Source organism: Prionailurus bengalensis, chromosome D1 (genome assembly GCF_016509475.1).
Source record: "Prionailurus bengalensis isolate Pbe53 chromosome D1, Fcat_Pben_1.1_paternal_pri, whole genome shotgun sequence".
Lineage (NCBI taxonomy): Eukaryota > Metazoa > Chordata > Mammalia > Carnivora > Felidae > Prionailurus > Prionailurus bengalensis.
In genome coordinates, this window is record NC_057346.1 from 38,993,378 (window position 1) to 39,017,354 (window position 23,977).

Here is a 23,977-nt window from a genome sequence, read left to right on the forward strand (position 1 = left end):
TTTGCAGCTGAAGTATGTTATCAATTACCTTTGCAAGGAAGAGCTGCACCAATTCGACAAAACCAAGTTTGAGCAACAGCCAGAGGCCACTAGGATCTGTCCACAGCCTTCCCAACCCCGGGCCTTGGAAGGACACTGATTTCAAGCATGAAAGACAGAAAGAAGTGGGCTGAGCCCTCCCTCTGCCTTCCTCTCCTCCCCGGCCTTGCCCTTTGCTCATCTTCTCTGCAGGTATCCTTCTGTCTCCCGGAGGCTCTCTGCTAGTTAACAGCAGAGCAGCAATGCCCACCCCCCTTCCCCACCCCCCCCTTCTCCCTGGGGAGCATGGGCAGGACTGATTTAGGGAGAGAGAGTGCGGCCCGTGGCTGCCTGAGCACAGCACGATTCTCTTCTGTTATACAGTCTCTTATCTGTGTCCTCTTAGGACAGGCCAACCAAGGACAAATGTATGCCCATCCGTAAGGTTTCACCAGAAAGAAACTGGTACTTAATTGGTCACAGCATGAGCTCCAGGGCCGAACTGGCGCAAAGGCCATCTCCCCTCCTCCTAGGGTTTAATATTTGTACATATATTTAGTATATATGTATATAAACATACATAGTTGCCTTATTTCCCTTAAACAAAAATCAAAACTTCGGACAACTGTTCTAAAGAAGGCGTTCTATAACTTCCAAAAGAAAGAAATGGGCTCTACAAGAAAAGCAACTATCTCACACCTGGAAAAAAGTCATCATCCTCAGCAGAAGCAATACAAACCAAGAGATGAGATGCTGCTAAGTCTGCCAGGAAGCCAAGGATTCATTTTCTAAAAATGCTAAATATGTTCTCCGAAAAATCCAAATACCAATGCGCTAGGTGCTACTAACAAAAGCAAGGTGTTTCACAAAATGCATAAGCCAATTGTATTCGTCCAGCCCGCTAGGGTTCCTATTACTAAGTATGGAACAGAGATGAAGATTTAAAAGACTCCTCACTCAACATCATATCAAAGGAGATAAACTCCGGCTGAGCCAAGAAGCTACTGGAAGGTGTATGTGGACATGAATCAGAATAAAAAACCATTCCAAAAATACACACAGAAGAAGGTCCCTGCAGAGGAAAATCACACACTTCCAACTCACACCCAGTTGGATCTACCGGGTGAAATCAGACAAAATACCCTGTGTTGAGATTAAGGGCAAAAACATTTGCTGCAATTGAAGTCTGTGACCAAACTTCGACAAAAGAAATCCGTAGGATGCATGTGAGTCTCCGCTGAGATGCGGAGACCTGCCCTGATCTTGAATTTTCCACCCAAGCATCCTGGACTGTGGCCTGAGAGGAACTCTCTTCTCTCAGAGACTGCAGAGAATCCTCTCAGCCTGCCTGAGGCCTTTTGCCTTTCACACTGGAATGGCATTTCCAAGACGATATGGCCTTGGCAGTCAACACAGCATAGGTACTGGAAGGAACAGTAGAGGCCAAGGTGCAAGCCCTAGTCTTGCCACTAGTCTTTGGGAAGTGTCCAAACCTGCCCAGACCGTGAACTCTTCTGTAACACGAAAAGCCATTTATGGAACTTGTTAAAACAAATGCCAGGAGAGGGGGCGCCTGGGTGGCTCAGGGGTAGGGTGTCCAACTTCCACTCAGATCACGATTTCACAGTTCGTAGAGTTTGAGGCCCGCGTCAGACTCTGTGCTGATGGCTGCTTCAGATTCTGTCTCCCTCTCACTGCCCCTCCCCCGCCTCAGAAAAATAAACAAACATTAAAAATCGGGGCACCTGGGTGGTTCAGTCAGTTGAGAAACTGACTTTGGCTCAGGTCATGACCTCGCGGTTGGTGAGTTCGAGCCTCGGGCTTGCTGCAGTCAGCCTGTCAGTGCAGAGCCTGCTTCAGATCCTCTGTCCCCCACCTCTCTGCCCCTCTCCGGCTTGCACTCTCCCAAAAATAAATAAACACTAAAAAAAAAAAAAAAAAAAAAAAAAAAAAAACCCTTTTTTTAAGTGCCAGCAGAGGACTGTGGATAACAGATTCCATCGTGTTAGTCTTTTTACCGCACCATATGCAAGAGAAACGTGCAAAAAAGAAACAAGCCTCACAGAAAGGTGGAGATGCCACACAGCGTTGTCCTTTGAAACCGAACAAAGAAGTAAAATGGACACCGCATAGCCCAGCGGTATAAAGGCCCGAGTTCGAACGTGAGCTCTGCTGGCATTTAGCCGTATGACCTTGGCTTCGCCATCTTGCCGCTCCAAGGCTCCGTTTCCTCGTCTGCAAAATGCGGATGATGCAAATAACTCCTTGTGGGGATTTCAGTGAGAATCGATAGGAGATAGAATAACGCCCGCAGCAGTGTTTAGCGCACACAGCGCTCTCAGAAAATGTTCCTCCTTTCCTTCCTGCCTGATGTGAAAACTCTCCCTGACCTTGAGAGAAACCGGAAGGGAAATCTGCTCCTTCCTGTTTTTATAACCATAATGGAGACAGCACCGCGGCATTTCTACCACACACCTGGCCTGGCCTGCCGGGTTAGGGTTCCCAAACTTCCTGGCTCTCCCCTGAGGAGACACATAAGCAGGTGGATTCCACTGGGAAGAAGGGACAATAGGGTTCCCGAAGGGCTGAGTGAACGCATTTGTAACAGGATTTGGAGATTCGCCGAGGAGGGCTGCGGAGGCCGCCCCTCCTGCGCCAAATCCCCACACGTGTGGTGTGCTAGCTGGCAAATGCAAGGAGCAGCCACATCAGCCTGTGACGCAGCGATCGGAAACAGAGCTCTGGCCAAATGCTGGCCCCCTTCTGTCTGATGCGTCAGGCACTGCAGACAGCTTCGCTTGGAAAATGGGTTCCAGCCCTTTCAAATAAGTTGGAAAAACCACCGGCCCAGGTCCTCGAGGGCGTTTTTAGCAGTGGAGGAAGCAAGAGTGGCAGAGGGACTTTCCTCCAGAAACTTCATTTCGCCCCCAGACATCCTGGGTTCTCCTTGCCAGCTTCCTGAAGGCTGTTCCTACTCTAATGGCCGCCCGCGACGCCCTCACGATAACACAGAGGCAGATGTTGCGTGGATCTGGCCCTGCCCCAAGGCCGATGACTCACCGGGATGACGGAGCCTCCCTGGCAGATAACACGGTTCTCAGAGGATTCCATGAAGCCAAGAACAAAACCCGAAGGCCTGGACACTCCAGGACTTTCCCTGGTACTTCACTAGAAATGGAAACTCTGTTAGCCCACAATGGGCATCCCACAATGGGTGGGAGAGGTGGGACAGGGGTCAGGGCATGGAGGAAAGATGCTCAGAAGCAAGTGGGTCAAGGCCTAGGCAATGCATTAGCTGAAGTGGCCGTGGGAGGGTCTTGGATGATAATCCACACGTTGCAACAGCACTGTTGGTTTTCTGGCCCTGCTCCGAGCTACGGCTCTTTTCTTCCATGACAATGAAATGACTGGCAATAAACGTCTGAAACTGGCCTACCAGAGGCCTAAACTGAGAAGGGGGTGCTGGAGGGTAAAGCGAGGAGCGATAGCCATAGAGTGGCATGGGGTCAGGCAGATCGAAGTTCAAATACCCACTCTGCCACTTCCCAGCTGAAGGATCTTGCACAAGCCTCTTGTCAGCCTCTTCGGGCTCAGTTTCTCCATTCATAAAATGAGAAGAAGGTTGTGAGAATGAATTGAGATCATCTATATCTATATAAAAAAGGCTCGGCATCATGTCTGGTGCAATGTATATACCCAATGAATGACTGCTCTTTATTTATTTTGGTGATGACGCCAATTGTGACTTAGCTTTGGCCCAGCGGGGCTTCCACTTTATTTCTGAGTGCAAGTTCCCATTCTGGCCACTTCTCTAGTCCTCTTAAGACCTGAGCCCTTTCCCTGAACCACAGCCCAGGCCTCTGAGAACCACCCTAATACTAGCTGCCCATAAGGATTTCTAGATTTCAGCTCCCTTGATTCTTTGTCACTGTGGTTCACCCACATACCACACCACTGCCATCCTTTGCCTTGGACACCTCCATCATCACCTACTGAGGGTCCGAACTGGGACCACATATCTGGTATCTGTTGCCCACTAGAGGTAAACTCCTCCATCAGCCCCCGAAGCTTATCAATTACCTGAGACCAACGCCTCCCCATCAGGCAGTTCTAAGACACCGGTCTGGTTCCCCTTCCTACTAGCCAGCCGTGCCCTGAAGATGGGAGATCCACGGCAGGGTCAACTCATAACGGGATGTGGTCATTTGTGGAGTTGGTGGCAACAAGCAGTTTTTAGCCACCGGCTTGTCACAATGGTCCTGAAAGCTTCTAAAATTCTGTGACAGGTGATTCTATTGCCTAGGTTACAAAAGCACCAGCAGACAAAGCACATCTACTTCCTTTCTCTCCTCTGACTTCAGACTTTGGTGAACAAGCCTGGAGCGGTGAATGGAATACTATGGGTGTGCTCACAGTACCATGAAGTGGTGCCGTGGTGCCGGGAGAGGTGTGCACAGACCAGCTGGGTCACCACAGTCAAAGGTGGCTCTCGGGGAAGGAGAGATGCTCACAGGATGCGGTCCTACCCATTTTATTCATTCGCTGAGCCACACGGCCAGCCTGCCATTGTATGTATACGCATCAAGTATTCGCTAAGCTGCTTGTGAAAGGGATGCAAAGGCCAATGAAACAAGGCCTCAGGAAGCCCAGAGGCTGCCCAAGCTATGCACCGTCACAACACGGTAAGGCAGGCGCTGTGATACGGGAACCTGTAAGTTCCGCGGCCGCGCTGAGGTCAGACCTCTCGGTCAGACCAGGGTGGAGTGGTAGGTGGCGGCAGGGAGAGATCCAGAATAGATGACTTTGGCTGAGGCTTCACTGATGCGTGGGAACCTGCCGGACGGAAGGCAAATAGTAGTAACAGCCCGCGCAGAGGCTCACGCTGTGCGAGAGTGTGACATGACCAAGGATCCAGAGGCCGGTCAGTGCATCAACAGAAGGGGTTTGCTTTTAGTAATGAACAGCAGGAGATGAGTCTAGAGAGGCAGGCAGAGGTCTGATCAGGGAAGGCTGTGTGTTGAGCGAGGGAGGTTCAACTGTATTCCATGGGCTGTGAGGAGACACCGGCATAAGAACCTCTAACAAGTGGTTAGGTGGAGGTGTGACAGGGCACAGGAAGGAACAGCCGTTGGCTTCTGGCTGAACTCATCCAAGTTTTCTCAAAGTTTTGACCTTCCCTTTGGGCAGTCTCCCATTGTGTGCGGTAGGCCCTGTCGGAAGATGTACCCTGGGGCAGAGCTCTATAAGTTACCCATTTTAGAGACGGGGTGCAGCAGAGTGTGGTCTGGTGATCTCCCCAACCATCTTTCTCCCTTGTGTTCCCAGTGCTTGGCACATAGTAGATACTCAATACTGGTTGAATGAATGTATAAACGACAATGGGAGGCATAACCTTACTAAAAACCTCATGTGAGTGCATTAGGGGCCTTTATCTCCTTATCCAGAGAATGGTTCCTACCGCCAAAGTAGATCTCCATTAGAGTTGGAGGATTGGGGGGGGGGGTGGTTCTTAGACCTGAAAGAGGCCCACAAGTCTGTGTAAGGGTTACCTTTGTATGCACCACTCCAGGAAACTTACAGCATCCCCATCACTTAACACTGAGTTTCATTAATCAGATGTCAGGCAAGAGAAAAGAGAAAGTGAGCTGACCTACTCTGTTTCTACTGGTTGCATTATCCTCAATGCCAGTCTTTGCAGGGCTGTTGAGAGGAGAGGAGACAAGATAAGCAGGAATACAGTACCTGACACATGTTAGGTGCCCAGAGATGTGTGACTAACTTCCTCCCTGGCTAGGGTAAGGGCTCAGTAAATGACAGCTCGCATTACTCATAGTCCTTATCACAGCCCTACGAAGTAAGCATTCTTACTCTCATGTTAGAGCTGAGAATACGATAGGCTTTCTCAGGCCACGTAGCTTATAAGTATGAAATTCAGGATCTGAACCCAGGTCTGCCTGACTCCAAAGTCCATTCCTCTCCTCTCCTCCTGGCTTTTTTTGAAAAGACAAACAGCACTGGGCACGTACTGAGCACAGCTGGGTTGACACAATGAATGCAGGAGTTGAAGAGTACCACGTGTATCAGGGACATCAAAAGCAGCCATACCCCCTCTGGTGTTGGCAAAATGATGAATTCCAGCATGAGACAACCAGGTTCCTTCCTCCAAGGGCCATTTTTCACCAAGATCCATGTTTCAAACAGCTCTCTTGTACGTGCAGCTCTTGGAATCTCCTGAAATAAATAATGAGCACAAAAAAAGGGAGATGAATTACCACTGATGCTCTCCTGGGACAGAGAAGCCTTCTGGTAAGAAAGTCGTCATTTCCAGTTCAGTATGTTTCTTTAGCATGCAGAGATTGTGGTCAAGATCTGGGCATGGCCCAAATATGAGATCTTCCAATGAGGCTACTCAAATCTGCAAACCATGGTTTCCCTCCCCATTCAGTTAACAAATGTTTATGGAGCAACCATCACATGCCAGGCTTTGAGCGAGAAACTTACTGTGTTGAGTTCTGCACATAATATAGACTTCTAGAATTTCAGGGTAGGATACAGTAGAATCTCAATTTCATAAAAATAATCGGTATATACTTCTATATATGCTTAGAACACAGACTGGAAAAATTTTGAACCAGAAAATTGGAGGTAGCTACTAATACATTGGAATTATGAGTGCTTATTTTCTGTGTAATTTTCTGTATTTCCACAATAAACGTGCATTACTCTGATTGTCTGAAAAATGTATACAGCAAGTGTCATTTGAAAGAAAAATACCAGGGCTAAGAAGGATCATGGAGACCAATTTTTCATTTCCCCTTGAAAACCATGACAGAAAGTCACATGTCACGAAGGGTCCTGGCTTTCACGAAAAGGTCACCTCACCAGGTACCTCTGAGAAGTCCAGCCTGGGGAATCTCTACTTGTATCTGGGAAGATTACAACTCATGGCCAATCTTTTGCTTTTTCATTTCAAAGAGGTTTTCATAAAGCTCTGCATGTAGCAGGTTCTCAAATCGACGTGGCCCAATAATTGGACGTGACTGATTGACTTAATCTAGAAATGCAGTGCGTAGGCTATCCACCATGTCAGAAACCCTGTCAGCCTAACTAGGATGGCCACCAATTATCAGTTGTTGCAATCAGACCAGCTGGCTTGCTTTGATCTCTAGAACACTGTCGAAAGTTGCCTTGAAGTTTCCTGCAGGCACGGCACATTGACTTGTTGTCTTTTGGCTGTCTGCCTGGCGAAGTCTGGTGCTCTTGGGAATTGCAACGAATAACGAAAAATCTGTCGTAAAATACCAGGTGGTACCAAAGATTGTGCTGTACTTTACTGGGTACTGGCTCCCTAGGGATTTGTTTTCAATCCAAGCACCCAAAAGTTTTAGAAGGGAATCCTAGACCAGAGGGGATACAGCACAATGACGCAGCAAAAACATTGGACTTACGAATAGATCCAGATTTTAGCCCTGGCTCTGGCACAACTGAGTGATTTGGGGCAAACCACTTACTGTCTCTGGCTTGATTTCCCCAACTTTAAATGAAGGAATTAGGACCAGATGTTGGCAAAGGCTTGTTCAGTCTTCCAAAACTTGCAGCTTATAATAATATGCTTTACATACAAAGGCGACCTATCCACCCACATCAGTGGGTGGAGAAAGCTGTGTTATTTATCCATTAGCAAACTGAGACATCAGCCTGAGCACATGAGAGGTGGCTGATCAAGGCTAGAGATAATCTGCCATCAGAACAAGACATGCTCTCTGTGCAAAACTAAAAACATGTCTGGAATAGAAATCCAATCCTGAGCCGTGATCACACCGGCATCGTCATGTAATCAAACGACCTAAGTATTCAACATCTTGTACCTTCACCAGTCATGAAATAACATTAATAATAGTACTACATCCTTAAAAAGCAACTTTTATTTACAGTAGACTGGCCATTCAAAACCATTTCGTCATTAATTCTTGCAGTATCTTTGAGGAGTTGGAGATTCTAATAGCTTTATTTGGCAAAAATCGAGCTTTATTGATTACTTGGACAGTGGTTTTTTTCATCGCTCTTGGCCCAGTGATCTAGGCACCCCCTGCCTCACCAAGGAACCAGGTTTGTAGGATGATCTCTCCTGGATGTGTGAGGTTAGATTCTCACATCTGTGTATTTATTTTATTAATCTGAGCTACATAGGCTCATATTGTTTTATTAACTTCAACCTACAAACCCCGCTGGTTTCTCTGATGCTTGAATTTCACACCCCAGCTTGGGAAAGCCACACACAAAATGTGAACTGAAATTGCATCAAGCACAAGTATTTCGAGGAAGACTTTGATCAATCCCATCTGTTACTGACACCCTAACACTATCACTTCAGTCACGGGAAGGCCCAGCGTTGCTCGTGAAACTGTGGAGCCTAGGAAACATTTTCCAGGCCTCTGGCCATAATTTATTCAAGGTTTTCTATAGAGTGGTGAACTTCTATCCATGTCTCAAAGACTAAGTCTGCACAGAAGAAACTAAAACATGCAAAAAATCTTTAAAGTTTATTTATTTTTGAGAGAGAGTGAGAGAGAGCAAGGGAGAGACAGAAAGAGGGGGAGAGAGAGCAAATCCCAAGGAGGCTCTGCACTATCAGCATGGAGCCCAACCCAGGGCTTGAACTCATGAATCATGAGATATCATGATAGCAGATATCAGATATGATGACCTGAGCTGGAACCAAGAGTCCAACGCTTAACCGACTGAGCCACCCAAGTGCTCCTGAAAAGACAAAATTAATGCAACCTTGGGAACGGGGAGTGAGGAAATACTTTAAAGGATAAGGTGGGGTGGCGTGAGTGGGAAAGCCTGTTCAAATCCTACAGTTGTAACTGACTTTGAGAAGCATTTTTCAAAGAGCTATCTGTTGAAAGTGCTGCTATAAACATTGGGGTACAAGTACCCCTATGCATCAGCACTCCTGTATCCCTTGGGTAAATTCCTAGCAGTGCTACTGCTGGGTCATAGGGTAGGTCTATTTTTAATTTTCTGAGGAACCTCCACACTGTTTTCCAGAGTGGCTGCACCAATTTGCATTCCCACCAACAGTGCAAGAGGGTTCCCGTTTCTCCACATCCTCTCCAGCATCTATAGTCTCCTGATTTGTTCATTTTAGCCACTCTGACTGGCATGAGGTGGTATCTCGGTGTGGTTTTGATTTGTATTTCCTTGATGAAGAATGACGTTGAGTACCTTTTCATGTGCCTGTTGGCCATCTGGGTGTCTTCTTTAGAGAAGCATCTATTCATGTTTTCTGCCCATTTCTTCACTGGATTATTTGTTTTTTGGGTGTGGAGTTTGGTGAGTTCTTTATAGATTTTGGATACTATCCCTTTGTCTGATATGTCATTTGCAAATATCTTTTCCCATTCCAAATTATGGAAAGAGCCTAAATGTCCATCAACTGATGAATGAGTAAAGAAATTGTGGTTTATATACACAATGGAATACTACTTGGCAACGAGAAAGAATGAATTACGGCCTTTTGTAGCAATGTGGATGGAACTGGAGAGTGTTAATGCTAAGTGAAATAAGTCATACAGAGAAAGACAGACACCATATGTTTTCACTCTTATGTGGATCCTGAGAAACTTAACAGAAGACCGTGGGGGAGGGAAAGGGGAAAAAAAAGTTAGAGAGGGAGGGTGGCAAACCATAAGAGACTCTTAAAAACTGAGACTAAACTGAGGGTTGATGGGGGTGGGAGGGAAGGGAAAGTGGGTGATGGGCATTGAGGAGGGCACCTGTTGGGATGAGCACTGGGTGTGGTATGGAAACCAATCTGACAATAAATTTCATGTTAAAAAAATAAATAAATAAATGTTAAAAAAAAAAGAGCTATCCGTATTCCCACGTTATTGAAGCATTATTTACAGTAGCCAAGATATGGAAACAAAGTGTCTTATTAATGAATGAATGATTGGATTAAGATGTTTTCTTTAAACATACACAGTCACATAGTAGATCTGGAGGGCATTATGCTAAGTGAAAGAAGCCAAAGAGGGAGACAGTAAATACTGCCTGATATCACTTACATGTGGAATCTATAAAGAAAAAAGGTAGAACTCTTAGATAAAGAGAATAGAAAAGTGGTTGCCAGGGGCAGGAAGTTGGACAAAATAGGGAGAGGTTGGTAAAAGGGTGCAAACTTGCAGCTGTAAGACAAATAAGGTCTGAGGGTCTAATGTACAGCCCAGTGACTCTAGCTGATAACACTGTATTGTATAAGTGACATTTGTTAAAAGAGTGGAACTTGAATGTTGTCCCCCATAGGTAAATATGTAAGGTAATGGATATGCTAACTGGATGGGAAGAATCATTTCACAACGTACACATACATCAAATCGCCAGTGTATACCCTAAATATCTTTCGATACTATTTGTCGATTAAACGTCAATAAAGCTGAAAAAATAACATAGGAAAAATAAAGAGAAGCACTAAGCCACCTGCATCGTTGGACACTGGGATGTATGGGATGCAGGATACTGTGAATACATAATTGATCTTTCATAAACATTGGTTGATTGAACAGACGCATAAATGATAATGACCAGTGTTTGTAAGGACCCTAGTCAGATATCTGCTACTGTTAAGCTGGCAAAGGAAACCTTCCTGCCCCAAGAGAGTGGTATGGGGCCCAATGGACCTTTGGACTTGAGGAAGTTAACTCGGACTCCCTGATGACCAGAACTCTCCCTAAACAGACATGTCCTCCTCTCTTTTCAGAGCTGCCTCCAGAGCAAGCCATCCTCCCAGCTGCCTGAGCCAGAAACAGACTATCCTTGATTGATTGATTACATCGCGCATCTGATCAATCACCACATTTTGTCCATTCTAACTTTCAGGTGTCTCAAGAATACATTTGCTTCCCTCTGTTCTCAGTTCAGCCACTATCATCTTCCATTGAAATACTACAGCAATTTCAGTGGGTCCCTGGCCTTCCTTTCCTCCAACCCAGTCTCCACACTTTGTTGTATGGTATATTTTTAAAATTTCTTTGTAAAATTTTTTGTTTATTTATTTTGAGAGAGGGCGCACACAAATGGGGGAGAGGGGCAGCGAGGGAGAGAGAGAGAATCCCAAGCAGGCTCCATGCTGTCAGCGTGGAGCCCAAAGTGGGGCTTGATCTCACAACCATGAGATCATGACCTGAGCCAAAATCAAGAGTTGGACACTTAACTGACTGAGCCATCTGGGCATCCCAGTTGTATTAATATTTTTAAAACATACATCTGATCACGTCACTCCTCAATTAAAATACTTCAGTGATTCATTATTCTCAGGGAAAAGTCTGGACCATTTCATACATAAGGCCCAACTATAGCAAAGTATTTACAGTCTCTGAATAAGCAGCCTTCTTTGGTCTTTTGTGTATTCATCCGGCCATTCTAGAGCTCTAGCAAGACTGCCTTCCTGCCTCACCTTGCTAACTGCAACTTATCCTTCACATCTCATCTTAGAGATGGTTGTATGTTCCCACAGACTTCCCTGTCCTTACCTCATTACATGTTTCACACTGTACTGTAAATGTCTGTTAATATGTAGAGTTTAGTTCATAATTTATGTCCTTGAGAACAGAGATCCTACTTATTTGTACCCCTGGCATTTGTACAGGGGCTGACCCAAGGTAAGCACTCGACATATATCTGTTGAATGAATGAATGAATGAATGGTGGTGCTTGGCACAAGCATCTTTAGCATGTTCCTTTGGAAAGTATTCTTTTTGCAACCTCACCCACCTCCTCTGCTTCTTTGGAAATTTCTCCACTTAAAAGCCACACCTTATCTGCCTCTGCTTCCTGGCCCCATCCTGACCTTCTCATCCAGTCTAACCTGCTGAGATTCTCCCACTTATACTCCCACTTCAGTCTGCATACCTGGTCCTCTGCCCAGCATGCCACTAGAGCCCCTGCCCTTCACACACCTGCCTCCCTCTCCAAGCTTGGGATGAAACTACACGTGACTATCCACAGGAGATACCTGCCCACCTAATACAGCCGAATCACACCTAGACCTCTAACCAATATCTCTGGAGTCTTTTCTGTCAGTGGGGCTAGATCTAGAAATACAAATTCAGAAAACCCCTGGCCATAACCTTGACTCTGCCTTTACTGCCATAATATAGTTCCAACTGTAGAGAAGGAATAAATTATGTAGACGTGCCGTATGTGGGGAATCATGTGGTATATTGCATCATCTAGGTATTCGAGCAACAAGGGGTTGTAAAGAATATGAACACCCTCACAGCAAGGAAGTCCATTTGCTGATTACTTATACTACAAATCAAAATATACATAACTTATACCATAAATCAAGATGTATATAGAGATATTAATATAGTTATACAAAATTTATTCATTTGATAAATATTTACTTGGTATCTCCTATGTTTTAGTTACTGTGCTAAATGCTTGGGATAGAACAGGGTAAATGTCTCTCTTTCTTCAAGGAGTTTTCAACCTTGTCTGGGAGACAGATATCTAGACATATCATTACAGAATAACGTACTAAGTGCAAGCATAGAGGCACGCACAAGGTAAATCAAAGATCAGCAAATAATAAAATCTAGAATTTGGTAGGGATCTTAGGGCCTTTAGTCCAACCCTTGCCTTATGCATGAGTATAACCTCTCCAGTATATGCCTACCTGGCTTAAACTTAAATACTATCAGTGGGAAGGACCTCCCTTTCTCTCCAGGCAGCCCATGATATTTGTGAACACTTTGGTCAAGCAACTCATTTTAAAATTCTTCATATATTGATATTTACCAACAATAAATATTGGTGCTGAGCTATTTTAGGACTCCTACCCCTTGTTCTGTTCTTCAAAGGCTGCTTAAAGATGTGATACTTTTCCAGGAATATCAAAAATTGACCCTAGTTCTGATGTTCTCTGAGTCTTACAGATCTGAACCTCCTTCTTCAACAAGTCAGGAATCAGAAGGAGTGTTCCATATTGGTTCTGAGTAGAAGGTATAAATCTATCTTGTCACAGCCAGAAAACAGGCCAAGCAGCTAAGTTACAGCGCAAGAGGGAAGAGGTTCCATGATGGGATCTTCTTCTCAACTAGGAACTTCTGGTTAGCACCTACATTACCTGGGCTCTAGGTGTCTTAGTCAGTATGGGATGCTGTAACAAAGTACCATAGACTGGGTGGTTTATAAAAACCAGAAATTTATTTCTTATAGTTCTTGAGGCTGAAAGTCCAAGATGAGGCTGCCAGCATGGTCAGGTTCTGGGGAGGACCCTCTTTTGGTTGTACACTGCTGACTTCTCATCGCATCTTCACATGGCAGAAGGGGCTAGAGAGTTCACTGGGGTCCTGTTTACGAGGGCATTAATCCCTTGCATGAGGGCTCCACCCTCATGGCCTAATTGCACCCAAAGATCCTCCTGATACCATCACTTTGGGGGGTTAGGACTTCAATATACGGATTTTGAGGGACACAAATATTCAGTCTCTTGTACTAGTATCATCTATCAGAGAAATCCAATCACCAGCAACCTTGTGGACCAGGGTAGCACAGAGGGCAGTATCCTCTTGGGCTGCCCCAAGAGTTTGGCTCCGATGAGTTTCAGTTTCTAAATTTGGAAGATTCTTTTCTTTCCATCTCCAGATAAACCAAGCACATCAGAGTCTACATTTGGGCTCCTAGTATTCAAGTGATAAAATTCAGCAACACATACAAGACAAGACTCTTAAGCTGGGAAAAAGAGGAGTAGAATGCTCTTAAGTATCCTGTGTAAGAAAATACCTCTTCACGTGAATAAAGGGACATGAAATGCTAGAGGCAGAGTCTTCCTCTGTCTGAAATGGCTGATATTTAGAGTTGCCATGATTCTTCTGGGATTCTTATTTGTTCCAAAGTATTCTTACCAGCTTTGTAGAATTGGAAAGTTTGAGTAACTTAAAAACCATTATTTCAGGGGCGCCTGGGTGGCACAGTCGGTTAATCGTCCGACTTCAGCCAGGTCACGATCTTGCGGTCCGTGAGTTCGAGCCCCGTGTCAGGCTCTGGGCTGATGGCTCAGAGCCTGGAGCCTGTTTCCGATTCTGTGTCTCCCTCTCTCTCTGCCCCTCCCCCGTTCATGCTCTGTCTCTCTCTGTCCCAAAAATAAATAAATGTTGAAAAAAAAAATTAAAAAAAAACCAAACCATTATTTCAAATAGGCTCATCCAACTAAGCAAAGTATTTGTGAAGGTACCGTGTAGTTTATTGATGTTAATATTTTAAGTACTCCAATAAATAATTTATGCTACTACTCTAAGGAGCTATGGCAACAAGCATATTTTTAGGAAACCTAATGAAGTTATAAAATTGTGAGGTTCCTTGTAGAACTCTCAGTGACTCAGACTTTTCATCTCTAAAGTCAGTCCATTGAGACGGAGCTTAGAAATCCCATCTGCCATGAAACCTTCCCAGGCAATTATTTCCTTCTCTGTGCTTTGCAGAACTTTTTGTATTCCTTTAGGACAATGCTTTTCCATTGGATGATAGTACTCTCTTTACAAGATGATTGTCATGCTCAGTGGGAAGTGGTCTCCTCGGGACAAAGTTGTATCTTATCCACCCTTCCATTGCCACCATTAGCCCAGTAGCCCACATGTGGCCGGAAGTGGGGTTAGGCAATGCTTGTTGGATGAATGAGACTGACATACCTGCAGCAGAGACTTCAATGAGTCTGTACCTGCAAACTCTTCACATAACTCAGGGTTCCACCAGCAATCACAGCAAAAGATTTGTCATCATATTCTGCCATCCAGGCAGCACAATGCCTAAGCCCATGCTGATGAAGTTGGGAAAAGGAAGATAAATACTTCAAGAAAACTGGGTTCTCATGTGACCCTGGACGAATCACTTCATCTCCCTGGAGCTCTCAGTTTTTCTAGTGTATGAAATAGAGCTTATAAAGTCCATTATTCTATCTTTAACAGAGTTTTGTGAAAATCATATGTCAACTGGAGAATCATCAAAACAGTATACAAACACATAGCACTGTCATCATTCAGCAAATTTGCTGAGAGATATCACCTGCTATACAGCATTGAATTCCAACTTGTAGTTGCCCAAGTTGCTATTCCAACTTGTAGTTGACATAGCATGTGGGAGGCAGTATAAATGTACAGTCTAAATTTGGGTGAGAGCAAGGACTTTGGGGACAGATCTAGATTCAAATCCCAGGTCCACCATTTCCTAGCAGTGATCCAAGAGCGAAGCGTATAACCTTGCTGAGCCTCATTGTCCCCCTAACGGGATCACAGCACACACTTTGTGGGGTTGCTGTAACGATGAAATGAGACATATCTGTAATGTACCTCATATAGATCCTAGCTGGTAATACAACTCAATAAATGGTGATAGTACTTGTTGTTTAATTTAATATTTATTTTTGAGAGAGAGAGAGAGACAAAGAGAGAGACAGAGCATGTGTGGGGGAGGGGAGGAGGCAGAGAGAGAGGGAGACACAGAATATGAAGCAGTCTCCAGGCCCTGAGCTTTCAGCACAGAGGCTGACGTGGGACTAGAACTCCCCAACCGCAAGATCATGACCTGAGCCAAAGTCGGACGCTTAAACCAACGGAGCCTTCCAGGCACCCGATAGTAGTTGTTTTTATTAAAATCATTATTAACTCCTGGAGTAGATATACTTCTGCAAGTGACTTAGTCCCACCTGCAAAGTCCATTCCATGGGGAAAACTGTGATGGAGCATTAGGAAGCAGTCATCTATCCCTGGAGCAAGGCTGTTGGCTGGACCCCACTTCCAAGAAAAGGACATGTGTAAAAAGTGGCCTCCAGTACACATGTGAAACATGGGCTGTGTGCCAGTCCTAGAAAGGAAGGGGGCTAAGCAGGAAGGAGCAAGAGAGACAAAGAGGCAGAGAAAAGTTCCGTAAGGACTTGCTGAGGCAGAGCCATAAACGATGTCGTCTGCGCGTGGGATATTGTGAAACCACAGGAGAGGATTAAGTGGTTCTATTTCAGAACAGGAATTGAACTGCACTCTATGAGGCAGAGACAAAGAGCCAGAATAAGACAAGTGACCAAAGCTCTGATAATGAACCAAAGTGCCACAGCTCTGATCGAGAACAGGGTATTGACAGAGAACATACTGAAGGCTGCTGCCAGGGTGTTGGGTTGGGGGATGGGCTAAACGGATGACGCGCATTAAGGAGGTCACTTGTTGGGATGAGCCCTGGGTGTTACATGTAAGTGATGAATGACTAAATTCTACTCCTGAAACCATTACTACACTATATGTTAACCAACTTGGATTTAAATGTAAAAAGAATATATTTAAGGAAATTAAATCATTTAATATTTACAGAAAACACCTGTCAGAACCAAGAGAATTCTAAGAAGACATAAAGATTAGGTATAATGTGGTATCCTAGACAGATCCTGGAACAGAAAAAGGCCATTTGGTGAAAGGTAAGGAAATGTGAATAAAGTATAGACTTCAGTTCATAATAACGTACTGTATCACTATTCATTAATTCTAACAAATCTACTTTACTAACATAAGATGTCAATACTAAAGGAAACTGAGCGTGGGGCACATGGGGACTTTGTGTACTGTCTTTGCAATTTTTTTCTATAAATCTAAAACTGTTCTGAATAAATCTATGAGCAATAATAATAATAATAATAATAATAAAAGAACTGTGTATTGAAGTGGGCCCCACAGCAAAGGGCTGTTGTCCATCTACAGATCTTTACACACTTGTGCAGGGGAAAACGTCAGAGTCACCATGTAATCCAAGTGTTCATTAGAAAGAAAATGTGAGCCCGATGTGCAACTAAAAATTTTTTTTCTAATACCCCATTAATAAAAGCAATACAGGTGAAATTAATTTAAATGATGTATTTATTTAATCTGCTCTATTCAAAATAGTATTTCAACCTGCAATCAATATAAAAAAGTGTTAATAGCAATATTAGACTTCTTTTTTTTTCATACAAAGCCTGCAGAATGCAGTGTGTATTTTGACTTAGAGCAGATGCCAATTTGCACTAGTCGTACCTCAAGTTCTCCACAGCCATGTAGGCCACAGACCTAATTCCACTGGAAGATGAATTGCATTCTCCTGAATTCCTAGGCTGGTAAGATCTTTTAAAAGCCCAAATAAGTGGAGCTAAAAAAGACCTTTAGAGATGTTCAGAGTGTAAGGACCATCTATACATTCCTGACGGATTTTTTTCTTTGCATCTTGGCTTGAATTTAAGCAGCTTCACACCCTGTTGGAAACCATCCTCCAATTCCACGTTCACTGAGGACTCAGTGTGTGGCCTGTCAATCACGATCCATGTTCTATCCACTCTCTCATTCTAAGGGAAACTGCCTCGGCCCCCTTCCCCCTGCAACCCCAAGGCAGTTTCATGCACTCACTGTTCCTCCCCATGCCCTCTCTGGCTTGGGTGACCAGGGGTGAGCACATGACTCCATGAACCACTTGGAGGCCATCTTTGTATGGAAGAGCCCATCCAACCAGGCACAGGCCATTGTGGACTAACTGGGCCAGTCAGATCCTCTGTCAGGAAGACAGAGGCAGAATCAGACAACGGATGGGGAGAAGCATCAGAGGAAGACACACATGGAAGAAGAAGAGCTACAGTGATATTGGGTTTCCAGTCAATCCTTAGGCTTCTTTAATTTCCTCTTTGATCTGTTTTCCAGATTAGCTTCCAAAAACCATTTCATTTTAACAAAGCAATTCTCCAGATGAAAGAATCTTGAAAGTCTCCTATGGGAGGGTCTCCAAGTAGCCTTAGCTCCTGGAGCTCTCTTGGAACCTTCCAGTACCAACCACATTCTGGGCTCCCGAGGCACAGCTGTTTTGCTGTGTTTGGTTTTCCATGAGATTCCTGTATCTTTTATGGTCACAATTATTTTCAAAGAATCCCTTATGTGTTCAGGAAGCCCAAATGAGTCTAAACCTTTCAACAAAAAGGACTACCACAGAGACGGATGCCTTCACACACATGCCAGAACGCTCTTTTCCACCACTCCCTTGTGGACCTGTTTGTACTCAGTCTCACGCCAACACTTAGCCTGACAGAGAAGTGATGGATTACTTTGGGTTGCATTCCCAAGTAATCATATTCTGAAAAGACCTCATCACAGTGGCCTTCTGGGGACCCTTTTAGGCCTCACATCATCTACAACACTGGTTCTCAACCGTGACTGCATATCGGAACCCCCTAGAGCACTATTAAAATATGCTGATGCCCAGGCCCTCTCCCAAACCTATGAACACAGAACCTCTGGGGGCAGGTGTCTGGGCATCTGTGCTGTTTAAAAGCTCCCCAAGTCACTCTACTATGTAGCTTTTACTGAGAAACACTGATATACAGAACATGCCCTTGTTCAGGCTTGGGTTTCTGGCAGAGAAATCATATACTGTTTTTAATTATAAAAGAAAAGCAAATTTTTTTAAGGATACATGAAAAGTAGGGAATGATACACACTGAAAAGTAAACCTCATTCATCAATAGAGTCTCCAAAAGTCCCACTCCCTAGAGGTGATTATTATAGTTTTGGGTGTGCCCTACCAAGAATTATCTGTGCCTATGCACAAATATGTATGTGTACAAGTATACACATGTATATACGTATGCACATGTTTTCATATATACTTACATGTGTATACATATATTTTTATGAATGTGCTTATATATACAGACACATGCATATGAATACACAAACACACACACACACATGTATCTTTTCTTTCTGTGTATATTTCTCTTACTAACATACCTTGGTTGTTAACCTAGATATTTACTTTTATTTATTTTTTAAAATTTATTTATTTTTTAGAGAGAGAGCGCATACCCGAGTGCATGGGCATGACAGTGAGAGAGAGGCACCCCTAACCTAGACATTTCTGATATAGAAAAATTATGACAGGATTTGACAGGATACCTCCTTTCCATAATACAGCAAATTATAAAGCTAACGTAACCAAAACGACGTGATTTTGTTGGTGGAACAGATAAATTATTTATTTGAATAGGATAAAAAATGTTTAAAAACAATCAATGAAATTGATTTGGTATATGAAAAAATTAGCACTTCAATCCAGTGGGGAAAAGACAGACTAGTCAATAAAGAGTATTGGGCTAATTGGCTATTTTTAAAGGTGGATTCCTATTTCACAGTATATATAAATTCAAGACAAATAAAAGATCTAAACAATAAAAGCAAATCCCTAAGCATATTAGAAGAAATAATTTTATCCTGGTGTGGGAAAACTTTGCTAATATATGAAGTCTAGAAGTCATAAAATAAAGGATAGACAGATTGCACTACATAAAATTAAAACTTCTGTAAAAAGAAAGACACAATAAAGAAAAGCCAAATAAAAACGAGTGAAGGAAAACAATATTTACAACATGTATAAAAAGATTAATATCCAGACTATAAAAAAGCTTCACATAGCAATAAGAGAATGACAATCAACAGAGAGATGGGCAAAGCTATAAACTGACAATTAACAGAGTCACAAACGTGAACTATAAATGTATAAAAACATGTTCAGTCTCAATACTCAGAGAATGCAGTTTAGAATAAAGCAGGCTTTTTTTTTTTACTCATCACATTGTCAAAGTGTTTTATTTTTTTTATTTTTAGTTTTTTAAATGTTTATTTATTTATTTTTGAGAGAGAGCAGGAGCACAAGCAGGAGAGGAGCAGAGAGAGAGGGGGGGGGGGGGGAGACACAAACTCCGAAGGAGTCTCCAGGCCCTGAGCTGTCAGCATGGAGCCCCATGGGGGGCTCAAACCCACAAACCGTGAGATCATGACCTGAGCTGAAGTCAGATGCTTAACTGACTGAGCCACCCAGTGCCCCATCAGTGTTTTAAAACACTGCTTAAAGGGCACCTGGGTGGCTGGGTTGGTTGAGCATCCAACTCTTGATTTTGGCTCAGGTCAAGACCCGAGTCAGGCTCCATGCCTAAGACTCTCGACCTCCCTTTCCCTCTGCCCCTCCTGCGCATGCATTCTCTCTCTCTCTCTTTCTCTCTCTCTCTCTCACACACACACACACACACACACACACACACACAGAGTTAATTAATTAATTAATTAAATCTTTTTTAGAAAACATTGGTTAATATCAAGAAATGGTGACTTTTGGGGCGCCTGGGTGGCGCAGTCGGTTAAGCATCCGACTTCAGCCAGGTCACGATCTCGCGGTCCGTGAGTTCGAGCCCCGCGCAGGCTCTGGGCTGATGGCTCAGAGCCTGGAGCCTGTTTCCGATTCTGTGTCTCCCTCTCTCTCTGCCCCTCCCCCGTTCATGCTCTGTCTCTCTCTGTCCCAAAAATAAATAAACGTTGAAAAAAAAAAAAAAAAAGAAATGGTGACTTTTTGGAAAAATAGGTATTCTCACATTTTGGTAGATGAATCAATTGATACAGCTTTTAAAATGGCAATTTGACAGGGTGCCCGGGTGGCTCAGTGAGTCGAACAGCAGACTTTAATTTCCTCTCAGGTCATGGTCTCGTGGTTCATGGGTTCAAGCCCCACATTGGGCTCTGAGCTGGCAGTGCATAGCCTGCTTGGGATTCTCTCTCCCACACCCCCCCCGCCCCGTCTCTGTCTCTTTTCTCTCAAAATAAATAAACAAACTTTTTAAAAAATGGCAATTTGGCATATTGTCTAATATAAAATTGCCATGTCCTTTGATCCAGCAATCTCACTTCAGAGTATCTATTCTACAGAACACGATTGTAAAACAGGTGAACACAAAGATGTATCCAGTGCGGCATTCCTTGTAATGAAAGAAGAAAGGAAACATTTAAATGTCTCTTCATAAAGACTTAAATAAAATAAGGAATAGTTAAAGTGTAAATCCTATGCAGCCACTTAAACAAATAAGGTGACTATAATAATCAATATGAAAAATCATGGTGATGATGTGAGTTGTAGAAAGCCAGGTGCAGAACAATTTGTAAATAGGATCCATATGCATAAAAAAGAAATACACACACATACACTATACACACCCATACACACAAGCACACTTCTAATCATATAGAGAAAAGGCTCAAAGTGGTAGCAAACTTTTAATAGAGATTATTTCTAGGGAAAGAAGAAACAAAGATTTCAGGCTTGGGAGGGTATCATGAGGCTCCGAAGGAAAGAGTGACTTAACGTTATATACTTTTAATGCTGTTTGCCTTTTTTACAACGCATGCTAATTTTGTAATTCTTTAAATAATAAAAAGAAGCAAGTTTTCTCACTTTTAATTTTGCTTGTTAAATTGGGGGCTTATCTTCCTTCTTAAGTTTTTTGGCCATTTGTATTTCTTTTCTTCTGAACAGCCTGTTCATGTACTCGGTCCATGTTTACTCGGTTGGAATGTACTATTGAAATGTTAGGAACTTACATTTAGGAAAATATATTTTACTATGTTACATAGATACTAAAAATAACTTTTCTATCTGCCATTTGTATTTTGATTTCATTTATACGGTTTTCATTTATATAAGATTTTATGTATTGGGATGCCTGGGTGGCTCAGTCGGTTAAGCGTCACACTTCAGCTCAGGTCATGATTTCACCATTCGTGAGTTTGAGCCCCCTGTTGGGCTCTGTGCTGACAGCTCAGAGCCTAGAGCCTGGTTTGGAATCTGTGTCTCCCTTACTCTCTGCCTCTCCACTCACATTCTGTCTCTCTCTCAAAAATAAATAAACATTAAAAAAATTAAAAGAAAAGATTTTATGTGTAAATGTTCCAATCTTTTCCTATATAGTGTTTGGGTTTGGTACCATGCTTCAAACTAAACCTGACGCCATATACAAAACTTGTCTTAAATCAGGTAACACACTTAAAGGTAAAACTATAAAACTTTTAGGGGAAAAAAAAACGGGATAAAATCTTTGAGGACTGGGACCAGGCTAAAGTTCTTACACTTTGCAGTAAAAGAACAACCCATATAAGGAAAAATTGATAAGTAGGACTTCATTAAAATTAAAAATTTTTGCTCTATGGGGACACCTGAGTGGCTCAGTCAGTTAAGCATCTGGTTTTGGCTTAGGTCATGATCTCATGGTTTGTAAGTTCCCTCATCAGGCTCTCTGCTGTAAGCACAGAGCCAGCTTCAGATCCTCTGTCCCTCTCTCTCTCTGCCCCTCCCTTGCTCGTGCATGCGCGCTCTCTCTCTCTCTCTCAAAAAATAAATAAATATTTTTTAAAAACTTTTGCTCTATGAAAAATCCTATTTATAGAGAGGGAGAAAATATCTGCAAACTGCACATCTGAAAAGGGACATATCTCTAGAACTCCCAAAGCTCAACAGTAAAAAAAAACAATCCAATCAGAACATGAGCAGAAAAATTAAGAGACATTTCACTGAAGAAGACACATAGATGGCAAATAAGCACACGAAAAGATGTTCCACCCCATTACCCATTAGCAAAATGCAAATTAAAATCACAATGAGATCCCACTACCCACCTACTAGAGTGGTTTAAATATAGTGATAACACCAAATGCTGACAAGGATGCAGAAAAACTCCGTGACTCATACATTGCTGGTGGTGACACAAAACATATGGCCACTCTAGAAAAATGTTGGGCAATTCATTTTCAAACTGGAAATGGACTCCCGTAAGACCCAGGTACTGCCCTCTCAGGCATTTATCCCAGAGATGACAATTTATGTTCATGCCAAAACTTCACACAGATGCTCATGGCAGCTTTGTTTGTGGCAGCCCCAAGCTGGAAACTACCCTAATGTCCTCCAATGGATGACTGATTCAACGCACCATGGTGCCTCCATACTGTGGAATACCACTCAGCAATAAAAAAGAACCAACGATTGATACATGCAACAACCTGGATGGATCTCAGGGAAATTATGCTGAGTGGAAAAAGCCAATCTCATGCATGTACGTGCTGCATATGATTTTATTTATATAATGCTCCTGAAATAAAATTATTACGTAGATGGACAACAGACTAATGGTTACAAAGGGTTAGGGATGGGAGGTGGATTCCACGGAGGTATACAAGTGGTGATGATATAGTTTTGTATCTTGACTGTGGTGGTACTTACGTGAAGTTAACATGATAAAAATTACGTTCAATTACATACATACACACAAGTGAGTACATGTCTAATGGATAAAATCTAACTGATATGGTCTATGGAATGTACCATTGTCACCTAGTTTTGATATTGTGCTATAATTATGCAAAATGTTAACTTTGGGAAAGGCTGGGTGAGCAGGCACACATTCATGAATCTATAAATATTTCATAATACAAGTTTTTTTAAAAAAACATACAACTCAGCTGTTTTTAATGGAATGTCTGCATTATTCTTTGTTTTAAAAATCCATGTGACTAGACAAACCATAAATTTCACGAGACACGTCTGCCTAATGTCAGTTCCTAGATTAAAGTTTTAATAACTCTCATTCACAAAGCATAAATAAAGCAAGAGAACTTAACACTCACATTTTGCTCTCAAGAATCATGTATCCTTCACCCTGACTGTCCTACCAAAGCGGTGACATCTGTAAACTGGTAACGTTAAGATTTCTGGGGCACCCTGGGCTCAGGATCCCAGCATAAGTCACCCGACCTCAATTTCTCCTTAAATAGAGTTTTTTAAATAGTAATAGTTTAAATGTTTTGAGCACTAAACTACTGAACAGAAGGTATGACGAGGACTCACGAGAAATGAGAAAATAGGGTCTTGGCTCGTACGGCACACTGAAAGGAGAAATAATGTCCACTTAAGCTTTTTAAGCCCTTGGAAACTTATCCGGGAGACAGTGAGAAAAAAAAATCGTGGTAGAATATTTCAAATATAGATAGTCAGTCTGATTTGAGTATTTGTTGAACACTTACCTCGGGCACCTGTTGTGTGACTGACAAGCTGAAGCTCAAGGCTTACCAAGGAG

At 43.0% G+C, this 23,977-nt stretch overlaps 1 protein-coding gene and 1 long non-coding RNA gene across 8 annotated transcripts in view; one reads left to right on the plus strand and one right to left on the minus strand.

The window, feature by feature from the left end:
• AMOTL1 (angiomotin like 1) overlaps positions 1 to 23,977 on the minus strand; it is a 155,977-nt gene that overhangs the window by 127,701 nt on the left and 4,299 nt on the right. For 4 of the 7 annotated variants that reach the window (XM_043579910.1, XM_043579909.1, XM_043579908.1 and 1 more), the window contains exon 2: positions 6,124 to 6,249. In XM_043579910.1, the coding sequence (XP_043435845.1) occupies positions 6,124 to 6,208 (85 nt within the window). In that variant the 5' untranslated portion in view covers positions 6,209 to 6,249. Of the gene's footprint in view, positions 1 to 4,098; positions 4,249 to 6,044; positions 6,261 to 23,977 lie in introns of those variants that run through there. The other 3 variants (XM_043579915.1, XM_043579913.1, XM_043579917.1) reach the window with 3 other exon arrangements.
• LOC122483198 lies at positions 6,215 to 10,982 on the plus strand. The gene is made up of 2 exons (XR_006297328.1): positions 6,215 to 6,324; positions 10,784 to 10,982. It is a non-coding gene; the product is annotated as an uncharacterized LOC122483198 (long non-coding RNA).